This window comes from Gymnoscopelus microlampas, assembly GCF_963454915.1.
Source record: "Gymnoscopelus microlampas genome assembly, chromosome: 20".
Taxonomy (NCBI): Eukaryota; Metazoa; Chordata; class Actinopteri; order Myctophiformes; family Myctophidae; genus Gymnoscopelus; species Gymnoscopelus microlampas.
This window is the reverse complement of record NC_139957.1, coordinates 38,168,011-38,190,875: the sequence shown is the minus strand read 5'-3', so window position 1 is coordinate 38,190,875 and position 22,865 is coordinate 38,168,011. Positions and strand designations below refer to the sequence as shown.

General features: G+C 42.6%; 2 protein-coding genes across 2 annotated transcripts in view; both read right to left on the bottom strand.

Moving 5' to 3' along the window:
* kiz (kizuna centrosomal protein) overlaps positions 1-22,865 on the bottom strand; it is a 73,800-nt gene that overhangs the window by 29,899 nt on the left and 21,036 nt on the right. Inside the window, exons 7-9 of the mRNA XM_084044646.1 lie at positions 17,680-17,802; positions 15,391-15,558; positions 4,873-5,023 (exon numbers count right to left, since the gene is read on the bottom strand). Of these exons, the coding sequence (XP_083900772.1) occupies positions 4,873-5,023; positions 15,391-15,558; positions 17,680-17,802 (442 nt within the window). The remainder of the gene's footprint in view (positions 1-4,872; positions 5,024-15,390; positions 15,559-17,679; positions 17,803-22,865) is intronic.
* Positions 9,084-10,016, bottom strand: LOC311036888 (globoside alpha-1,3-N-acetylgalactosaminyltransferase 1-like; the record flags this gene model as incomplete). Its single annotated transcript, XM_084045899.1, has 1 exon — positions 9,084-10,016. The coding sequence occupies one exon, from the start codon at positions 10,014-10,016 to the stop codon at positions 9,084-9,086; it is 933 nt and encodes a 310-aa protein (XP_083902025.1).

Below are 22,865 nucleotides of genomic sequence, written 5' to 3'. Positions count from 1 at the left end.
GGCCACACCGGTATATTCGATGGCAGCGCTCAATCAAAACTCAATTCCCCGTCTCTTGATACGTCTCTTTATTTTTTATTTTCCCTCTTCTTTTTTTCTCCCCTTTTTTACATCAAGTTAAATGCACCAGTGGGTTGAGAGGACCCTCGCCGGACTCCCGCTGCATCTTTTATAGATATCAATGAATGCAACTGTTTGGCACTTGAATATTCAAAGAGCCTCTTTGAGTGTGCGGTGCATGCAAGCTGCATACATACTCCATTTGTCAGAGTGGCCACCGGCCATGTGGAAGAAGACCTGAATGGAGCCGCTCTGTTTACCCCTCGTGTGGCGAGAGTAAGAGCTCGTTGTGAGAGAGAGAGAGAGCGAGAGAGAGAGAGAGAGAGAGAGAGAGAGAGAGAGAAATAATAAAGAATAGGGCTTCAACTACTACTATTTTCTTACCGATTAACTGATTGATTACTTTTTTATTTCAGTTTTTCAGTTTTATTATTTATTACCACATAAAGCAGTGGTTCTCAACCTTTTCAGGCCGTGAACCCCAAAAATAATCATTCGCACTAGTGGGGACCCCCCAAAATAATCATATTCGAACTGGGGACCCCCCAAAATAATCATATTTGAACTGGGGACCCCCAAAAATAATCATATTCGAACTGGGGACCCCCCACCCTGACAAGCACTTGGAAGTGTAGCAGTTGAGGCATTACATTTAGTTTGACTCGGTTCCACAGATAAATATAAATATATAATATTGTGAAAATAGCCGAACTACAAGCTGCAGATCGGCTATTTTCACAATTCCTGCCTCTTATATTATTTGACAATGTGGTCAATGTTTGACCAGTTTTTATAGTAGAGTTTGTTGATTACTTTTGATATAGCAAATGGGCTTTTTTTCTTTTCTCTCTTTTTGAGGTATTAAAAAGTCCTTAAATTGTCACTTCACTGTCATCTGGGGACCCCCATGGGGGTCCCGACCCACATGTTGAGAACAACTGACATAAAGAGTTAAAAACAGAAGAAAATAATTCATATAACCATATTGTGCAGGAGACGTTTAGAAGCCTAGAATAGAGGCTTATAGAGAACTTCAACTATTTTGCAGAATCAGACATATAGAGAACTCCCCCGCGTTTCTTTACACATATTTGTATTGTTTTGTATATCAACAAATCGATTGACCACTTAAGTGTTATTTTATACTTTGTCGCATAACGGTGTGGTGCAAAAATGAGGGGAAATAGCAGATTTACAAGCTTATAACTGAGCAAGTACAGTGGCCACTTTCACTAGTGTGGTTGCCCTTAAGGGCGACACAGTATATAGCACTTAGGCGACTTTATTTCTTTATAGATAAACTAAAGTTTGCCGCGCTATTTCTCCCACAGTTTTGACGACACACACACGAGTCATAATCATGTCAAATCGACCGGCTTCATCTGGAATCGTGTGCTAAGCGACATGTTTTATAGTTTAACTTACTAACTTACTTTTGGTTAAAACAAAAAGTATTTTGTTAAAAGGTTAAAATACTATATTGTGATAGTAATCATTGCTATAGAGTGTTTGTTCAGTAACAGGAGTCTCCCTGTATCTCCAGCTCTTTAATAAACAGAAAATACATTTTTCGGTAGGTGTCAAAATCTCAGCCAATAGAAAGTGAAAGAAAGTACCCATTTTTAAGCTTAATTTGTATAGTGTTCCAGTTCCAATTTTGTCTGCTCATTTCTTAGTGTCATCACTTCCAATTTCACTTGTTTAATCTATATCCTGATTGAGTTCTCTGTCCTGGTTGGATACAATTGGAAATGAAACTGAAACGAAAATGCATTTTCTGTTTAATAAAGAGCTGGAGAGACAAGGAGACTCCTTTTACTGAACAAACACTCTATAGCAATGAGTACTATCCGAATATAGAGCTATTTAACACTTATTTTAACCGAAGCAAATCACTTACCCTACCTTTAATTAGTGAATAATGTTTTTCCCCATTGACTTGAATGGGAAAATGGGAAAACTACCATTCAAGTATTTTTCAATTCAGAAACGGTAAGGGCAACACGGTTACCACACTTGGTAGTAGGGATGTTAACATTTCATCTATAATGGATGAATTGCCATCAAGACATTTTCTTTCTTTTTAAAAAAAAACTAGTTAGTGAAAGTTACAGGTATGGTGTGTGTGATATTAAATGTGAGCTTACCATAATCATAGTAATCCTTAATCATATTCCATCATATTCAAGGGCGTCTCTCGTGTGTGTCTCTGTTCAGCTGATGCTCGTTGACGCTCGTTTAAGTTATATACATCAAGGCAATTATGTTCCTGCACTCATTTACGGTTTTGGACAAGAACTTTCCATTTGGTCCAAAAAAAACGGCGCCTATCAATTAATCGATCTACTGTATAAGGGTTATCAACTATCAATGAATTAATCGATAATTTGCATCCCTACTTGGTAGAGAGGTTCACGGTCGCTTGTCCTGCGTTGGAAAAAAGTATTACACCAGTCGGCCTCATGAACCGTAGGTCGTAGAGTAAAAAAAAATGTTTTCCCTGGATCATGATGCAACTCCCCATATAGGCCACGCCCATTTGTGTGTGACTCGATTTTCCACCATTTGAGTTTTCTTCAAAACACTTTTTTGCTGCCCCTCCTACAGATTTTGTCCAAATCTCACAAAAAAAATGGTACTCATGACCTCTGTACCAAGGTGATAAAAAATATAGATACGGTAGGCCGAATTTTGATGGTCCCTACCGTTCATCTGTAATTGGCTTCCAAAGTTAGTGGGAGGAGCCTATTTTTGCACTGTAGAATCCCAGTGTTAATGGGAAACTTTGCAGATTTTGAACATGAAACCCTATTGTTCTGATGTTAGATCATGTAGGGGAAAAGAAAGTGTGGGAGGAAAATACCTTCTGTGTATTTATCCCACAAAATGTGAACGTGGACATACACCCATTACGTCAAACACGTTGTTCCCTGTCAACATTGTAACACTGTTCGGATTTAACCCATTGAGACCTGAAGCCGATTCTACATGTCTCCTAAATCTCAACAGTTTCCTGAAAAACCTAGGTTTCTATATCAGTGGTGCTCAAACTTTTTCATGTCAAGGACCCCCAAAATTATATGTATTTGGCCGCGGACCCCCATCAAAATATGTTGTTCCAGGGACCCCCCAGAAGCAAAGATTTGAGTTAAAAATGTTCGCTTTAAATATATATATATTCAAAGATTTGCACACATTTTCACGATTTGTCAAAAATAGCAGATCTACAAGCTCATAGCGCGGCACTCGGTGCCGCGCTATGAGCTTGTAGATCTGCTATTTTTGAATAGCCCAAAGTGTAAAATAATGCTTTTTAGCTCGAATCTAAAAATGACACAGTTCCAGGTCTTAATGGGTTAAAATAACAAGGATTATACTGTGTGGAAATGATGAAGGTAATGGTAGCATCTCTTTTACTTTGGTACATTTTTTGGGGATAATTTTCATGAGACACTCAGTATCGCTCCCTCTCTCTCTCTCTCTCTCTGCCAGTCTCTCTCTCTTGTGCTTGTATCAGGACCCTCACAAACCCCGATGTCTCCGGGTCGCCACGACTACCACAAACACATTTAAATAAACTAAAGTAAATCCTTTAATTGGCCATCCTCCTCCTCAGCCAGGAAGTCAATGAGTGGGAAATAATCATTTCAAAGACTTTTCTGTCTCCATTGTGAAGGATGTCTTAAGTCGCTGCTTCGTTCACGCGTCATGTGGTCGCCGTGGCAACAGCTTTACTTGAGCTAATATCAAATTAAAGGGCTTTTTTTTGTTTTTACAGCATGGCACCTATAGGGGGCAAAGCTGTCTGGTACACTGTTTCCCAAACAGTGGGTCGGGACCCATATGTGGGTCGCAAGTAAATATCCCTTTATTTTTGGTTTCCTACATTTTGTTATTGTTATTTCAAATGTTTTTTTGTTTTGTTTTTCATCCATACATAAAAAAAGAGGGGGCCACACTATGAGCGTGTATATCTGCTATTTTTGAATAGCCAAAGAAATCTAAAATGACACAGATGAGTTCCCAGTCTGAAGGTCCTTACATACCGGCGAATATAGCGAATATACGCAAAATTCGGACTCGTTCCGAATAATTAAAAGACGCTTTTTCGCTTCGCCTTTTCGCTTCGCCTTTTCGCTTTTTCGCTCCATGTACGGAGCAATTGACTTTATAAGGTTTTAAAAAATAACGCATTATTCGCACGGAAAAAATCGCCCCGGTGTGTAAGGACCTTTAATGGGTTAAGACAGTGTCGGGCAAAAATATCTAAAATAGCGCTTGTAGATCGGCTATTGTTAAACCCATTGAGACCTGAAGCCGATTCTACATGTCTCCTAAATCCCAACAGTTTTCTAAAAAGCGTATGTTTCTATATCAGTGGTGTTCAATCTTTTTCATGTCATGGACCCCCAAAATTATATGCATTTGGCCGCGGACCCCCATCAAAATATGTTGTTCCAGGGACCCCCAGAAGCAAAGATTTGAGTTAAAAATATATATATTCAGAAGATTTGCACAGATTTTCACGTTTTTTCAAAAACAGCAGATCTACAAGCTCATTGCGCGGCACTCGGTGCCGCGCTATGAGCTTGTAGATCTGCTATTTTTGAATAGCCCAAAGTGTAAAATAATGCTTTTTAGCTCAAATCTAAAAATGACACAGTTCCAGGTCTTAATGGGTTAAGATGGTTGAATTATCGATTATTTTATATACTCGGTTAAATCGATTAATTCGATTGACTGTTGCGCCCCCCCCCCCCCCCCCCCCCTGTGTGTGTGTGTGTGTGTGTGTGTGTGTGTTACCGACGCTACCTGGTGGCCGTAAGTGGCATGGCGCTCCAGCAGCAGCGGCGTGAACAGCTGCACGAGGCGCTCGGCGCTGAGGACGCGCCGCTCCTCGAGAACGAGGGCGTGCTTGAACCAGCGATCCCACAGAGCAGCACCGTCCGGGGGGAGAGACGCACTGTGGTGGAGAGAGAGAGAGAGAGAGACATGTCGGACCAACCATGAGAGAGAGAGAGAGAGACATAGACACACAGAGAGATGGAGAGACAGAGTGAGAGAGAGACACACACACAGAGAGACATAGACACACAGAGAGACGGACAGAGAGACAGAGTGAGAGAGAGACATAGACACACAGAGAGGCGGACAGAGAGACAGAGTGAGAGAGAGACACACAGAGACGGAGAGAGAGAGACGGACAGAGATACATGCATTGGTGGAAAAAGTACTCAAATTCTCTACTTAAGTAATTATTCGATTATTCATTTAAAATGTGAGACTGACAAGAACAGTGACCCACATTATGTCTTTTTAGACCTGATCGAGCTCTCGGACCAAAAAGCAGAGACAATAAATAGAACACAGTCTGTTAGCCTGTTTGAATAGGCATGGTTTTGATGATCACTACCTTATATAACATTTGATTGCATTCACAAGTGATGGCGCTAGTGTGATGTTGGGTAGAAAATCAGGTGTTGCCAAGAGATTATCAGAACGCTACCCCAATATTATTATTTGGCACCGTCTTAACCATAGGCTGGAATTAGCTGTATCTGATGCAGTGAAAGATGTTGGTGGGGTTAATCACTTCCAGTCCTTTATGGATAAACTGTACAGCCTATACAGCCGGTCCCCACAGGATCAAAGAGAGCTGGCAGAGTGCGCACAAAAGCTGGGTGCATTTCTCCTTTCCGACATGTCGCCTTTCCGACGTTGACGAACCCTATACCTAACCCTAACCCTAACCGCACGCGGAAGCCACTAGTCGGAGATGTCGGAATGGAGAGTGAACACCCAAAAGCTGCACCAGGAGGTATCCAAAATAGGGCGAGTACTTGATGTACGCTGGGTGGCAAGCTCATTCCGCACAGTCGCTGCAGTGTGGCATAATTTTGAAGCACTCTGTTCACATTTTTCAAAGGCCATGAAAGATGACGCGCGCGGCAACAGATAGAAAACAGTTCAGGGGCGTCACGGGGGGGGGGGGGGCTGTAAGTGGGACTGAGTTACTAGGGCCCCAGGTAAGGGGGGCCTAAAAAAGAAAAATAAACATTTTTTTTGTCTTTTTTTAGAGAAAGAAATCATAGGGGGGCCCACAGTGAATCTTTGTCCCCAGGGCCCAGAATTTGGTCCAAAGAAGAGTTCCTCGTGAAAAAAAAAGGGGAAAAAAAGTCGCAACCAACGTGAAGGGGACTGTGATGAATTCAATAGTGTTCAGGGTTACACCTCCGACGGCTGGACGCTCGATCTGTCTTCCATGATGTCATATGTTTATGTTAACGGATGCTGTTAAAATCCAGTGCTTTCTCTGTTCAACGTGAGAGTTTAGAAAACACAGTTTAGAAAACACAAAAAAAAAGGGCTTTGCACCAGGCTTCAGTACAATGTTGTATTCCCCCTGCATTTTCCCCAGGCCGCTGAAAAGTGTTGGGAATTGGGCTTGTACTGTCTCCTTTGAGCACAGGCTGACAGCATCCAATCTGGCTACTAAATGCAGGGCCGTGGCAGCTGACCGGCCCAGCAACGGTGTGGCCAACGCCTCCTCCAGTGACTGGGTACGTGGCATATAGCCAAAGCTAATTATCATCAGGATGTACCCGACTTTTTCAACAGAGGACTACCAAAAATTGCTGCAAAGGATTGCAGTGCTGGAAACGGAATTACACTGTTTAAGAGTGAATGTGGAAGTGAATCAACATTATGGAATTCCACAGTCTCAGAGCAACGGACAAGACCATGCCAACAAGCAGCCACCTAGTGTGGCTTTCCGAGAAACCCCAGGACAAGGCTTTCTCATGGAACACTCTCGGGGCAAAGCCAAATAATTTGAAGGGGAGAATAATTGGCAGAACTCGGAGCCCTGTGATTACAGATCTGACCGGCTGGCCTGCGCTACCACCCGCGCGTCACCATCATCGATGCCCCCGGATACAGGGTGCCGCGTCTTCTACCCCCTTTCAACAGAAAACCATGGGAGATCTACAAACAAATCTCCCAAAACATCGAGTGCTGAGCATCAACAGTGGAAAACTGTCAAAGATAGATCTACAAATAAATCTCCCAAAACATTGAGTGCTGAGTGTCCTGTGCAGATGGGAAACAGATTCACCCCATTGCTCCAGGACCCCAGATGCCCGTCTGATGACAGACAAAACAAATCCTCTTCACCCAGCAGGGTAAGAACCAAGAGTAACTCAGAAGAAAAAAGGCTATATGGTGAGCCTGAATTTCTGATCATAGGGGATGCCGCTGTCAAAGATGTTAAAAGCATGATAAGAAGAAAGGCAAAAGTGTTATGCTTCCCCAAGGGTCATTGTAGGCTCGAGGTGCCTACAATGACTTATAAAAAATACGGTGAAGCAGCATTCTGCTTTTACGGACCAACAGTGTGGAATAAACTCCCATTAAACCCTCTGTCTCTGTCGATAGCTTTAAAGCACAGCTCAAGACCTATTTCTTCACTCTTGCTTTTAGCTGATTCTTTGGTGTGTGTACAAAGGTGTGTGTAAGTGCTTGTCACAGTGGTTGAAGGACACAAGGGTCTGACAATTCCCTCCAGGGGATCCTAAGTGAGCGATCCGCTGGGGCACGTCGCGTGGACGGTTTGTCGGTTTCCCTTACAGAGCATAGCTGTGAACTTGCCTTTCACATTTAATGCCATCCCCCCCGGTCCATATATGTGCTTTGTTCTGCCAGCGACTGCGCCCCTCCAATTGTTTGCATTTCTGGGAGAGAGATTGGACCAGCTCGGTTAGCATGGTAACAGTAGCTTGTAGGTGAGTCACCGTACTATCCTGGTCCGTCACAGAGCGCTCCAGTTCCACAATAGATTGACTTTGTGCCTCTATTTCATTCTCCATCGGCTTCAGAGCTCCACTCAACTCTCTCTTGACAGTATCCGCGACGATGGAGTCAAATTTAGAAATAATGTCCGAACGTAGGTCCATCATAGCTTCGTTAGCTTGTTGCTCCACCATCGCACTAGCGTCCCCGCTCTCTGCTGGGGAAGACGGCGTCTGAGCTTTAGCCCGCTCAGTGCGCTGCTTACGCTGGTTCTTATCGGACATTGTTGCTTGTTTTTAGATGAAAAATAATGTATCAAAAGAAGAAAAAGGTACTAATGAGGGTTTATATCGGTCAACAAAAAGTTAGATAGTGCAAAAGACGAGTCACATTCAGGCGGAGCCGCTGAGAAACACGTCCTACATGCTTCCTATCCAACAGCGCCCCCCCGCTGTGCAGTTTTCTTGAATGACTGAGAATGAGAGGGTTGTGGCTTGGCCTGCTTGTATCTTGCTCCACCTCGCTGCTGGGCATACATACTGTCAAGCTGCGTGTTCATAATGTCCCCTTTAAAATTACTTTTTAGCATTTCCTGTTGCTTTTTGACCTGCTCACTCTGTCGAGCCTTGGTAACGGCCGTTATCAACGTCAGGTTAGGGTCCATTTGTAACAGTTTTCTATCTCTCAACCCGACCACCAGTCTGTCTCTCACCATCTCATCATGCAGGGCTCCGTATCCACAATGCTCAGCCAGGCAATGTAACGTTGTTATGAAGCCGTCCACAGTCTCGTCCATTTCCTGATGCCTCTGATTAAACTTGGCCCTCTCAAAAATCACGTTTCTGCGTGTTGAGTGAGCATCCAACTTATCTTTCACTGTAGTGTACTGGCTCGCTTCCTCAGCGCTCAGGTGCAGTGAAACGAGTATGTCCTCTGCTTCTTCTCCCATAGTATAGATCAAAGCATTAACTTGGTTCTCGTCTGCTTGCGTCTCCAATCCTGATGCAATCCGAAACCTTTCAAAACGTTTGATCCATTTAGGCCAATCCTCCGACTTGAATGAGATCTTATCCGGTGGGGGAACTTGAAACTGACGCGCTGCTGTGACGTTAGCCGGCCGGCTAAATGCTAAGCTAGGACGACGTTACTTTCACGTATAAAACAACAAACGGGGTTAAAAAAAAAGTACTTCCTACCAAACAGTATAAGCCAATACTACACCTAGTCCAGATATTTCAGACATTCGGTCGTACATCGGCATAGTCCTTAATGACCGAAGAGAATCGGATGATTCTTATCTCGGGTTCTTTGGATTTAAAGTCCTGCCATAAATACTCTGGAGACAAAACCTTGGTGGGTTTCTGGACCCATAGGTACTGGTTGAAATGACTCTCGTCTTGCCACCGTGCCTCTATTCCCTGCTTGGCGTCCAGCTCAAAGTTGCGGTTGCACGTTGACACCAGATGATGGACATAAGTCAGTTCTCCCCCAAATACCGCGGCCTGGTAGTAGAAATCACCTTGGTAAGGAGCCATATATGCCTTTGAGGCTGGTCGACGTTCGTAAGTAAACGCACTGCGCTCGGTGGTGTAGTACCCTGGGTGTATTGCGGCGACCAGTTGCCCCAATGTCTCGGATCCCCAGCGACCATGGAACTTTGCGTCAACGTCGAAACAGAAGATGTAGTCAGCGTGGTCACGTGGGTTGGATAGCTCCGTTTCTATTAATTCCTGGATATGTTTCATCCGGCCAGATGAAATCTCCTGCCAGCGTTTCCCCCCCGGCACGGACCTGACGAACAGCTCTCGACCGGCACCTATCTTGACGGAAGGGACCTCGTCCGGCCGGTCTGTAAACACGTAGTAACGGACGTTGAAACCGACGAAGAAGTGGTGTTCCGCCGTCTCTAGAAAGTCCCTCAAGAACCGTGTGTACTTCCCGATCGCGAAGACTGTCAATGAAATAGTCATGTTGCGGGGTTCGTACATGGCGTCTAACAGCATGGGGTCGAAGGTCTCATCCCAAACAATTGGTGCCATCCACGGCGTCACCGCTACAATGTCAGTACGGTGGTTAGTCAGGAGGTTGGATTGATTGAATCGCCGGTTTGAATCAAGCGGGGGTGTTGAATGCACGCAGGGGTGCGCCAGACTGCATTTGCATTCCATGGATAGCAGCACTGAAGCATAATACAGTACAAATATGAATACAGTACCACCACCAAGCCCCACCATGGGCCAGTGCCAGTGTCTTCTAAATAGCGATGGCATCTCCCCCCTTGGTGTGGTTTGCAGCCCTTCCTTCCTTCCTTCTACCTACTTTGGGTAGTCTCCAAGAGCTGGTTGAATGCAAAGTCGAACCGAAGTCGTATCTTAACAAAAGTCTGGAGCGAGGTAAATACTGCTTGCATCTGAACTCACGTGTGGCAGCCACCCTTTATAAGTAGTGTGTGCCGGGATGCTCGTGAGTCGTGACATCTCACTGATGTCACGATAAGTTAGCTATATCCATATATGGAGTTTTACATTGGCGTTATGTCGGAGGAAAAAACCCTTCCGGCCGATAATAATAATAATAACTAGAAAATTTGCTCCTCGGAGCACAAGTCTCCGCCAGCAGACCCGTGCTATTTTAACCAAAGGAAATCACTTACCCTATCTTTAACCATAGTTTTCTAGAAATGTTCTGATTCTTAGATCAGAACATCTAAGGATTAGAACAGGTTAGCTTGGCTAACATGTTCAATCAGCCAAGCTAACGTGTCCAATGTTAGCTTGGCTGATGGCACTGATGTCACTTCAAAACATGTAAACAATGTTTTGAAGTGACACACCTATTTATATGTCTCTATTTTGTCATGCGTCTCTCTAGCCAATCAAAGCACACCCTTTCAACATATTGTCACGTGTCACGTGAAGCTTGACCAATGTTAGCTTGGTGGACACACGGAAGGACGAGAACGAAAACATAGTCTCCTGGCGGAGACAACAATGAAAAAGGGAATCATAAAAACACGGCCGGCTAGGGTGACCAGATCTCCCCCTTTGCATGGGACAGTGCCACATTTCCATGACTTTTCAGGCGTCCCACAACTTGAGACACTGTCCCACATTGTGACTGGCAGGCTCCAGTGTACAGTAATAAATCAATGAGCAGGTGTTGAGAGGTGCGCTGATTGCTGCTGAAGCTCTTAACACATTGACTGCCTGAATTATTTTCACTGCCTATTGTTATTCATGCCAGAGATTTTTCAATGGAAAAAAAAAAAGTACTCAGGAGCCGAGATACAAAATTTTAAAGTTTTAAGTTAACAAGGAAGTGGATGAGAGTAAAGATCTTCGAAAATTCATATCTCCTTGGTCTTTGGGTCAAATTAAAAAAAAAAAAAGTATTTTTTTTTTTTTAATTTTTTTTTTTACTAAAAACGAGTTAACTCGTTTTTAGCAGATCTTGGCACTTAAGTGATGAAAAGCTAAAAACGAGTTAAGTCGTTTTAGGCACTCAATGTGTTAACACGAGCACACAGCAAACTAGACTGGACCACACTGGACACAGCACTGCTCAAGCAGCATGTGAATAAATTATAGGGTAGGCTAGGCTTTTATTGAACAACGCGGTCACAGATTTATTTTGTTGAGAGACAATGTTCAAAGGAAGCGCTGCAGCATCGTTGATCTAAACAAAAGCAAAATAGGAATAGTCTACTACAGAATCAAGTTAGAACACAGTTATTTACAACATTGTTTTAAAAGCAATGGTTCAACATGAAACAACGTAATTGTTGCATTTTGAACCTATCCTCCTAATAGTTGGCTTTCCACTTAAATTGTAACGTAAATCTCTCTCATTGTCTCTTTTCCTGCAATATATGTTTTTAAAGACTTTTTGGGCAAATTAGCATATTTTACATTGAGGTGCCCACTCTTCTTGTATCCTTATATTGATGCTCAATTGTAAATAAGAGTGCAAAGTGTTCCAGGCAAAGTCAGCAGGGACCACCCCAACATACTGTGCACAACCCCCTCCCCGCCACCCCCCTTGTCCCAGGGCCCATAATTTGGTGCTACGCCCCTGCAACAGTATGAGGGCATGCTCAAAAGATTGTCCTCAAAACAGTTCATGCTTGACTTGGGACTCAAGACTCAAGAGAGGGCAAACTTGGGTCCGTTTCTCTGCTAGACAATTGTAAAATTGTTGCTATTAAAAGACAGCAGTTTTTAACTAGCCTAATTGATAGTATGTCAAATCGTATGTTTGCCACAGCTTCATTCAGAGGCGCCAGTTCAGTTCAAAACACTCAATGTCAGTCTGATTACAATGACTTATTAAAACATCTAAGAGTTATGGAGTCAGACAATTGGCCAGAGCCAATACCACCTGCATATGGGGAAAGTAGTATCAGATTTCTGTGTGAGAAGTTCAGCCTTGAATGCACATCTTCAGTGAATACTTTTAGGGACTACATAGAATGTGGAGGGAGAAAGGTTCCAGCCGCACTTGTTCCCCTTATTAACTGTAATATGCTCATTCCATGCAGCTCGGCAGAATGCGAGCGCGGCTTTAGTCTGATGAACCTCATAATAACTTCACTCCGTTCGCGACTGCATACAGAACGTGTGTCGGCTCTGATGTTTATTAGACAGCATGGACCTCTGCTCAGGTCCTGGAATCCGAGCCTTATGTCAAGACTTGGCTGCGAGCACATCGCGCGGCAGAAAGCACAAAAACCAGAGTGGCACAGCCTGTCATGTCAGATAACCCAGACCCACTTTGGCAGTTTTTATAAGACAGGGGTTATTGGCGTCTTTTTGGTTTGTTTTATTTTATTTCTATTCTTATTTCTTCCTCAATTTTGTTTAAGAATTAATGTGCTATCCATGACATGCTGTCACCAGTTTACCAGTTCACTGTCTGTTATATATTAATGATGATTGAATATTGGCTAAATGTATATAATTTCTTCTGTCCAAACAATGAAAAGCACTATAAGAAAAGGCAAGTGAGTCTCTCTTTAATTAAGCATGAAGAGCCATGTGTTTTCCACAAAATAATTAAATATCATTGAATATAATTGCACCCTTGTCATTACTATATGTTATTATTATTATTATAACCCTAAAACCGAAATAAAGTAACAAAAAAAGCCCTCCAATCCGCGCAAGACCCGAACATTTTTCGGGTCTTGCGCATGCATGCGTCAAAGAGATGCGCTCCCCCACTTCCAAAGTTAGCACTACAACACTGTACACAGCAAGAGATCTAAAAATAAAACATATGATTGCGTTTGAAAAGATAGAGAGCTTGTTTGACTGTCAGGGAGAATATGAAAATGTATTTAAAATTCGTACACATAAATAATATCATTTATGGTACAATGTGTAGTCGTCCCCGTCCTCCCTTCAGAACGCAATGTTAAAAGGATCCCTGCCGTACAACCCTTGTATGCCTTAATACATTATAATTGTCCTCTATTACTAAAATTAAAAACACCTATATTAAATATTTTTGTTATTTTAGAAACGGTGCATCTTTTACTCAGGCGGGACAATGCAACGTCGCAAGTTGATGATGTCATTTGTCATACGTGTGGTCTAGCCCTATGGAATGTACAGAGTGCATGTGCAAATAAAACATTTAAAATATTGATTTGATGCTCATAACCTTAAGAAGTATTAAGTTGTTTTTTTATTTGCATATTGCATTCCATACATTCCATAGGTCTGGCCTTGTCCCTCTTGAGTAGAAGATGCACCGTTTCTAGAATAACTAAAATATTGAAGGTGTTTTTCATTTTACATTTTTGTGATAGAGGTCAATTATAATGTGTTAAGATATATTTGGCTTATTAGCAAGGGATCCTTTTAAAATCACATCGTAACATAACGCACATACAGTGCATGACACTTAATTGAGTTCAAGCACAAATAGAACACGTACGCACGCACGCGCGCGGCGTACTCCAGGCTGAAAGCTGGGTGCGAGGTCAACCAGCCAACGGGCATCTCCAGAGGAAAGAGAAGGGGGTTTTAACCCATTAAGACCTGAAGCCGATTCTAAAAATGTCTTCTAAATCCTAACAGTTTTCTGAAAAACCTATATTTCTATATCAGTGGTTCTCAATCTTTTTCATGTCAAGGACCCCCAAAATTATATGTTTTTGGCCGCCGATCCCCATCAACATGTGTTGTTCGTTCCAAGAAGCAAAGATTTGAGTTAAAAATGTTCACTTAAAAAATATACATATTAAAAGATTTGCACACATTTTCAAGATTTTTCAAAAAAAACAGCAGATCTACAAGCTCATAGCGCGGCACTCGGTGCCGCGCTATGGGCTCGTATATCTGCTGTTTTTAAAGAGCCAAAGTATAAAACAAATGGTTTAAGTGGTTACACAGATGCGTTCCCGGTCTTAATGGGTTAAAATGACACCGCTAGATGTGTTTCTTTTGGATTGAGTATAGCGTTATAGCCGCCCCAGAAAAGGTCTCGCCCCCAAATCAATAAAGTGGTGAAGCGGAGCACGGATTTGGTTCCAAGGGGGGGTGACTACCACTCATTATCACCAGGACTGCGCGGCACAGATAGGGCCATTTTAATTTGCTCGTGACATTCACCCGTGCAGCGTTTGCAGCCAAAGGTGACAGCCAGCCGATGACCTTTCCATTTGTGGACAGGGGGGGGGACGGGGGACGGGGGACACCGTATCAAAGGAGAAGTGTGCAGGAAGTCGGTGCTTATTTCAACACCCCCCCCCCCCCCCCCCCTCCTCCCCCCTGTAAAAATATGACCAAAGACAAAAGTAGGCTTCTATAGCAGTATAGAGGCTGGAATTTACTTAGAATGTGGCTTTAAATCGTGTCACTTCCCTTATGAAGAGAAACAAACCTTATTGTAACCCTATTTTTTTCCACCCAGTGCCAATGCCTAGCCTGGTAATCCTGGGCGCTACTCTCCCTCTGCCAGCCTGGGGAGAGCCCTGAACTGAGGGGAGAGCCCTGAACACCGAGTGCCGCGCTATGAGCTTGTAGATCTGCTATTTTGTTTTAAATGAGAAAAAAAAAAAGGCAATTTTGCCGATTCTATAAATGTCGTCTAAATCCTAACAAAAACTTTTGTTGCTATAATATCAGTGGTTCTCAAACGTTTTCAGGTCAAGGACCCCCAAAATGATATGTAAATGCTTTGTTCCAGGGACCCCCAGAAGCAAAGATTAGTTACAAATGTTGGCTTTAAAAAAGATATATTCAAGATTTGCTAAAATGTTCAAGGTTTTTCAAAAATAGCAGATCTACAAGCTGCCGCGCTACGAGCTTGTAGATCTGATATTATTGAATGGCCAAAGAAATCATAAAATGACACAGACGCGTTCCCGGATTGAATGGGATAACCTTATGTAGCCCATAGGTGCTTTTTTTCTCTATGTGATCTGTGGATCGTAGGGTGTTTGTGCTGCTGACAAAACAATCAGATCAGAGACAAAAAGAAACGGTGATATGGAACGAACAGGCTGCTCTCCAGCTCCTGGCGGTGGCGGCTTGTTACCTGATGTCCTCGCGCCGGACGTTATTGGGCCGCCGAGCGCTAACGAGGTCCTGTGTCAGCAGACCGCCTGTCGCCGTGCTCCGCGACAACCTCGGGAGCTCGCCGAGGACGACCGCGCCGCACACCTCAAGGTCCTCCTTATCCAGGGCCGCTCCTCTGTTACAAAGGCTGCGGTGCGCGAGCGCACGCACGCACACGCACACACACACACACACACACACACAGAAGATGCTGGTTAGCAAAAAGGAAGCACCCCAGCAGTTCATGGCGTTTATTATGGGGGCCAAGCGAGCCAGCTGCTACCAGCAGTGGTGGAAAGTAACTAATTACATTTACTCAAGTACTGTACTTAATTACAATTTTGAGGTCCTTATACTTTACTTGAGTATTTCCAATTTTCAATACTTCTACTCCACTACAGCTCAGAGGCAAATATTGTACTTTTACTCCACTACAATGATTTGAAAATGTTTGTTACTATAGTTACTTGAGCGGAGCCCTATTTACATTTCGGCCATTTGAAAATAGTGGCCCCTGGGGGACTTAGTATATACTAGGGTTTAAGTTTCATACATCTGTCGATGCCCTTTTATCCATACGTGTCCCAACGTGGTCAAACATGACATGTGTAAACGATGCCTTCGGGTGGACAGAGAGACGTGAGATTTGACACGATGTTTACACTGGCCCTGTTTCTGCATGTGTGTGTATTTGTGCACGTGTACATGTATGGTATGTGTATTCACACTGCCTGTGTGTGTGTGTGTGTGTGTGAGAACTGGTAGCCAGTGGTGGAAAAAGCACACTTTTTTTTTAAAAACCAAAAGTATAAAGTACTCATTATGCGGAATGTCCCATTTCACAAGTTTTCAAATGTGTAAAATGTCTAAAAATCATTTGAAAATAGCAGATCTACAAGACCCCCCCCACCCCAGTATAAGGACGCTATAAAAGGGTTCATGTGGTTAGGTTTTCTTTTTGCCAGATGTTTTACCTGTAAATGCACCTCGCTCAAATTTGCCGTGAATTAGCCAGGCCTTGGAAGTATTAACCCATTGAGACCTGAAGCCGATTCTACATGTCTCCTAAATCTCATAGTTTCTATATCAGTGGTGTTCAATCTTTTTCATGTCAAGGACCCCCAAAATGATATGTATTTGGCCGCGGACCCCCATCAAAATATGTTGTTCCAGGGACCCCCCAGAAGCAAAGATTTGAGTTAAAAATGTTCACTTTAAAATATATATATATTGAAAGATTTTCACACATTTTCACGATTTTTCAAAAATAGCAGATCTACAAGCTCGTAGCGCGGCACTCGGTGCCGCGCTATGAGCTTGTATATCTGCTATTTTTGAATAGCGCAAAGTGTAAAATAATGCTTTTTAGCTCAAGTCTAAAAATGACACAGTTCCAGGTCTTAATGGGTTAAAGGCACATGAGATTGGAATCCGGTCCTAATCAAACACGACCACTCCATCCTCTGTCTGCCTCCCACTCCGCCAATTGCCGAGACCAACAATTCAGCAGCAAAGGATGGTTACTATAACAATCCACTGTGCTTGAAAACCCCTTAGGAGCCTGTGTGTGTGTGTGTGTGTGTGTGTGTGTGTGTGCGCGCGTGCGTGGGTGTGTGTGTTTGTTGTCTCTGCCAAGTGATGACACTTCATCTAAAGTGAGAGCCCTTGGCAGCAGGATAATACATTTTCTTACAAATCTGCGGAAGCGGCTTGATGATCATGAAAACAAAATAAACAACACGAATGTATGAAATAAAACTACAGTTGGGAAAAAAAAGTTTAACACGTTTAGACCGGGAACGCATCTGTGTCATTTTTTGATGTCTTTGGCTATCCAAAAATAGCAGATCTACAAGCTAGTGCCGCGCTATGAGCTTGTAGATCTGCTATTTGTTTTTTTAATCGTGATTTTTTTTGCAAATCTACAAATGTCTTCTAAATCTGTCTGTCTTCTAAAAATGTTGCTATAATATCAGTGGTTCTCAAACCTTTTTCATGTCATGGACCCCCGGAATTACATGTATTTGGGCGCATACCCCTCCATCTCAAAATATTTTGTTCCACGGACCCCCCAGAAGCAAAGATTTTAGTTAAAAATGTGTATATATATATAGGAGGATTTGCACACATCTTCATTTTTTTCCCCAAAAAAATATCAGATCTACAAGCTCATGAGCTTGTAGATCTGATATTTCTGAATTGCCTAAGAAATCTAAAAATTACACAGATGCGTTCCCTGACTTAAAGTGTTAAAGAAGACAGTCTGCACCTGATAATGTCGTTCCGTTTGCTGGCATCAACGTGGGGATTCTGGTAGATCTGCATCTGCCCTCCGTGCTGCAGACGTCCTTCAATGTTCTCCAGAAGACGAACTAGTCCTTGGTGGGAGAGCCTGAAAGAACATTATTACCCATTAAAACCGCTGAAAGGGAACCACAAAAAATAGAGAGGTCATTGATCGATATGTGGTTATTTATTGAAAAAAAAAAAAAAAACTGGGAAAAAGAAAAAAATAGAAGGAAAAAAAACTGGGTGCCATTCGATTGAAATTTCTGCGGTAGGTTTTTTTTTTTTTCTCTCTCCAGATTTCCTTGAGGTCCTCAAGGTCTCGCCGGAGGAATTTGATTTGATTAGAGTGCCGTTCGTTGGACCTTCAACTTGTTCAGAAGAGGTCTATTGATGTTGAAGACATGACAGGTTGTAGAGGAAAAGCTCCATACAAACACCAAGTACAGGTTGTTCAAGTAGTTCAACATAAAATGCTGAGAATTTGATGTCTACGCGGTGGAAAATATCATCGATAGCGTGAAATATTGGATTGACTGATACATATGGGCAGATATTAGCATTTTTTTGGTACCATAATATCGGTACTGTACGTATCTATGTCGGCTGCTAAGGACGCGAATATGGCAGATTTATTCATTTACCCTTTTCCTCTAATTTCTTTGAATATAGATTATTATGCACACTGTTGATAGAGATCTTAATTATCCAGTGTCATTAAAATTTAGAATACATATTTTTATTTTATTTCAAGCACTACTATTTGATAATCAATATGCGCTTGAAATGTAAAATAGGGAAAACAATAAACACCTAGAATAATCAGATTCCTTTTAGGGCACAGGACATCGGGGAATCTTTGAGGAGAAAAGAAATCGGCTGATATCGGCTTTCCTGTTCTCCAGTCCACATCGGGACAATTTCCTTCTTCACATTCAATCAAAAGGGCATAATGTTATAATGGATTAATATGCAAATACATAAAAAGCCATACAGACAGAAATAAATCTCTAAAGACAAAATAAAGCACATATTCAAATAAGTAAGGACCCCGGCAACAGAAAAAAAGGGGGACTTTGGATTGAGATTTCTTTTGGCGAGAGATTTACACTTTAATCTGGTCATGTGCGCGGCAGCAAAATGAGAAATGGATGCCTCTAATGCATGTGGATATTGGGGGGGAATTCATGTCTTTCTTGAGCATTAAGCTGTGGGTGGCCCTCATTGAATTCTCCCCCCCAGAAAGACCCCCGAGCCGAGAGAAGAGACCCTGAGCCTCCCCCCGCTACATGAAAGGGGGCCAAAAAAGAAAAAAAGAAAAGAAGAAAAAAAAAAGAAGAATTTATGACAATCTGTAATGGGCCCCGGGGTCAAAGAGGTCAGCAAACAATTGCTCCTTCTCTTTTGCAGGTTGTTTCCTGGTAACATCCTGATTAAACCGTTAAAACCGGGGAACGCATACTGTGTAACCACTTAAACCGTTATTTTATACTTTGGCTATTCAAAAATAGCAGATCTGCAAGCTCATAGCGTGGCACAGAGTGCCGCGCTATGAGCTTGTATATTTTAGAAAATTCTTGAAATTTATTTTTCAAAGGGAACATTTTTTGACTCAAATCTTTGCTTCTGGGGGATCCCTGCCTGGAACAAAATATTTTCAGATGGGGGTCGGTGGCCAAATACGTGTAATTTTGGAGGTCCTTGACGTGGGAAAAGTTGGAGCACCACATAGGCCTACCGTTAGGATTTTTAGATATGCATTTGGCTGCGGATCTCAAAATACGTTGTTCAAGGGACCCCCCAGAAGCAAAGATTTGAGTTACTCATTTGAGTTCGCTTTAACAAAAGTTATATTCAAAGACTTGGACAAATTTGCGAGATTTTTAAAAAAATAGCAGTTTTTGAAAAATTCAAAAACTGAAGTTTTCTATGTCTATTTTTGAATAGACATATATGCGTTCCCGGATACAACGGGTTAAGGCGGCAGCTTGAATGATATCCATGGCATTCTGTAGTGTGCAATCCATCTGCGCTAAGTCCTCTCCACCGCCAGCTGAAGCAGCATGGCCAATAGCTCTGTCTTTTTTTCCTCTCTCTCTCTCTCTCTCTCTTCTCCCTCCCCTTGCCATCAGCGTGGGCCTTGAAATACTCATCTTTCTCTCTCCACTTTATTTGTCAATGCTCTTCAAAAGGGAGACCTTTAGAGAGGGAGAAAGTGAATTTGTTGTGAGCTTGCTCTCTCTCTCTCTCTCTCTCTCTATATATATATATATATATATATATACAGTACATTGTTGCCAGGTTTCATGGCGAGGTCTGCAACCTCACTTTAGCCCATTAAGACCGGGAACAAATAGGTGTAATTGTTTTGATGTATTTCGCTATTAAAAAAATAGCAGATCTACAAGCTCGTAGCGCGGCACCGAGTGCCGCGCTACGAGCTTGTAGATCTGCTATTTTTGAAAAAAACACACCCTGTGTGAAGAGAGTGGTGCCTTTGATGAGCCCCGTATTGATGTTGTCATCAATGTTTGTTTATTGGACATACATACATACATACGGACGGACACATGAACAAAGTCAGATATAGGAGTGGTTGGCACCACTCAAAAAACGTGATATTTTTTTTGCAAATCTTTACAAGTGTCTCCTAAATCCTAACAGTTGTCTGAAAAACGTATGTTGCTATAATATCAGTGGTTCTCAAACTTTTTCATGTCAAGGACCCCCCCAAATGATGTGTTTGGCCGCCGATTGCCCATCACAATATGTTGTTACAGGGACCCCCCAGAAGCAAAGAAAATGTATGTATTCAAAGATTTGCACAAAATTGTTCAAGATTAAAAAAAAAAAAAACTTGTAGCAGATGCCGCGCTATGAGCTTGTAGATCTGCTATTTTTGAATAGCCCCAAAAGTATAAGATAATAAACCGTTCCCGGTCTTAATGGGTTAGGCGCCACGGCGTTGGTCCGCATCTCGACATCATCATGAGTGCATTGTTAGCCGGGAGAAAGAGGTCGTTCCTCTCTGCAGTGATATTACTCCACACGCCGTGTGTGTGTGTGTACTGTTCCGTCTCCAGGGTGACGATGTGTTGTCACGTGAAACGGCCTCGGCGTTGGGTGATTGGTGTCGGGGGGGGGGATTTCACCACGCTGCCGCCGACACGGACGCGGCAGTACTGCATCAGCACACAAAAGGAGTGGTGGAGTGCGAACGGCCCTATATTTACTGAGTTGGGGGGGGGGGCGCAGGGGGGCGCCAACCTATATGCAGTGCGACGCAGGTTTTTTTTTCTAGCTACTTTCATTACTTCTTTTACTTTGTAAAAAGATTTTTTTTTTTTTTACATAATTATTTTGTGATTTTATTTCGTTTTTTACAGTTTCTTCTCATGGCATCCCCTAATTAAAAAAAAAACACTGTACTAGCACATGTGCTACAAAGGAGAACAAATTAAAGGGATAGTTCACCCCCAAAATGCCTTTTTTTCCTATCGATTAGTCACCCCATGGAGACTTGAATTCATGGATATTTTTTTGTTTTTGTCGCATTCCTAAGCCAATAACTTGATTATGCACGTACGTACGCACACACACACACACACACACACACACACACACGCTGCTGCCAATGCAGCATTATTATGAACCATGGTGCAGGTCAGGGGCAACATTTGAGTAGATGTGCGCATTAAGGCCATCAGGATCCTTGAAGAGACAATGGAGATATTTCTGTCCTTTGGCACCAGCGAACCCCCAGCAAGGCTGGAAGGAACATATAATGGGATAATGTTGTGAATCGCTCCAGTTTGTATTCCCCCTGTGTGTGTCAGTCGAATGAAAAGTGCAATATAAACTCTTAACCTTGACAGACAGAAAAACAGACAGACAGACAGAGACGGTGAGAGAGAGACAGAGTGACGGAGAGAGAGAGAGAGAGCCAGGGAGAGAGAAGGAGAATGTGTTGGAGAATGTAAGAGCTTTCTTTCCATCAAAGACCTGGCTCATCCACAGAAGCTCTTGGTGTTAACAATGTAGAGCATTTCTCCATGCTGCACAGCTCTTGAGGTCACATGCACTACAACAGCAGAGCAGAGAGCCCGATGTGCACAAACAACCATTCTGCAGGTCTCTCTCTCTCTCTCTCTCTCTCTCTCTCTCTCTCTCTCTCTCTCTCTCTCTCTCTCTAAAGAAGGGCTAGGCAATGTATCAATATTTGATCAATATCATTATTTGATCAATATCATTATTATGAGACTAGATCAGGGATCTTCAATGGTTTCAGGCCAAGGACCCCCTAGCTGAGAGAGAGATGAAGCAAGGACCCCCCTCTATATTGTATAAAATTGTGCTTCAGATAAACTTTTGATGCTGTTTTTTCCCTAGTCTACACCTACTGTATAACATTTTGGCTAAAGTTCTCCTCAGAAAAGGGATGCTAGGTTTCAAGTGGTTAATGTAAAAACAAAGAAAAAAGTCATATCACACAAAGATTTGGCGGACCCCCTGTTTTAACTCTGAGGACCCCCTAGGGGTCCTGGACTCCCTTTTGAAGAGCCCTGTGACTAGATATTGTCTGGAAGACTTGGATATCGTGATATGGCATAAGTACTGTCTTTTCCTGGGTTTTAATGATCACTTAATCCCTATTTTATACTTTCATTGGATCGCAAACGTGTTGCAAACTTGTAGATGGGCTAGTTTTGCTCATATGGGATGTATCACAATATGATAGTTGAGATATTATCACAATTTTTATTGTCTCCGCCAGGAGACTATGTTTTCGTTCTCGTCCTTCCGTGTGTCCACCAAGCTAACATTGGTCAAGCTTCACGTGACACGTGACAATATGTTGAAAGGGTGTGCTTTGATTGGCTAGCGAGACGCATGATGAAATAGAGGTCTATAAATAGGTGTGTCACTTCAAAAGATCATTTATATCTTTTGAAGTGAGGTAAGACAGGATTAATCAGGAACAGTATTGGCGGAGACCTGTGCTCTAGTATGATATTTAATTTCGTCCATATCGTCCAGCTCTACCTTGTTTTATGTTCAAAAGCCCCCCTTCGCGTCCCTGCCGTTACAGATATCAACTAAAGTAACGTATTTGATGCATTCGCCACTAAATCTCAGGACGTAAAACCATGCTGTTTAGTGGCTTCGGTA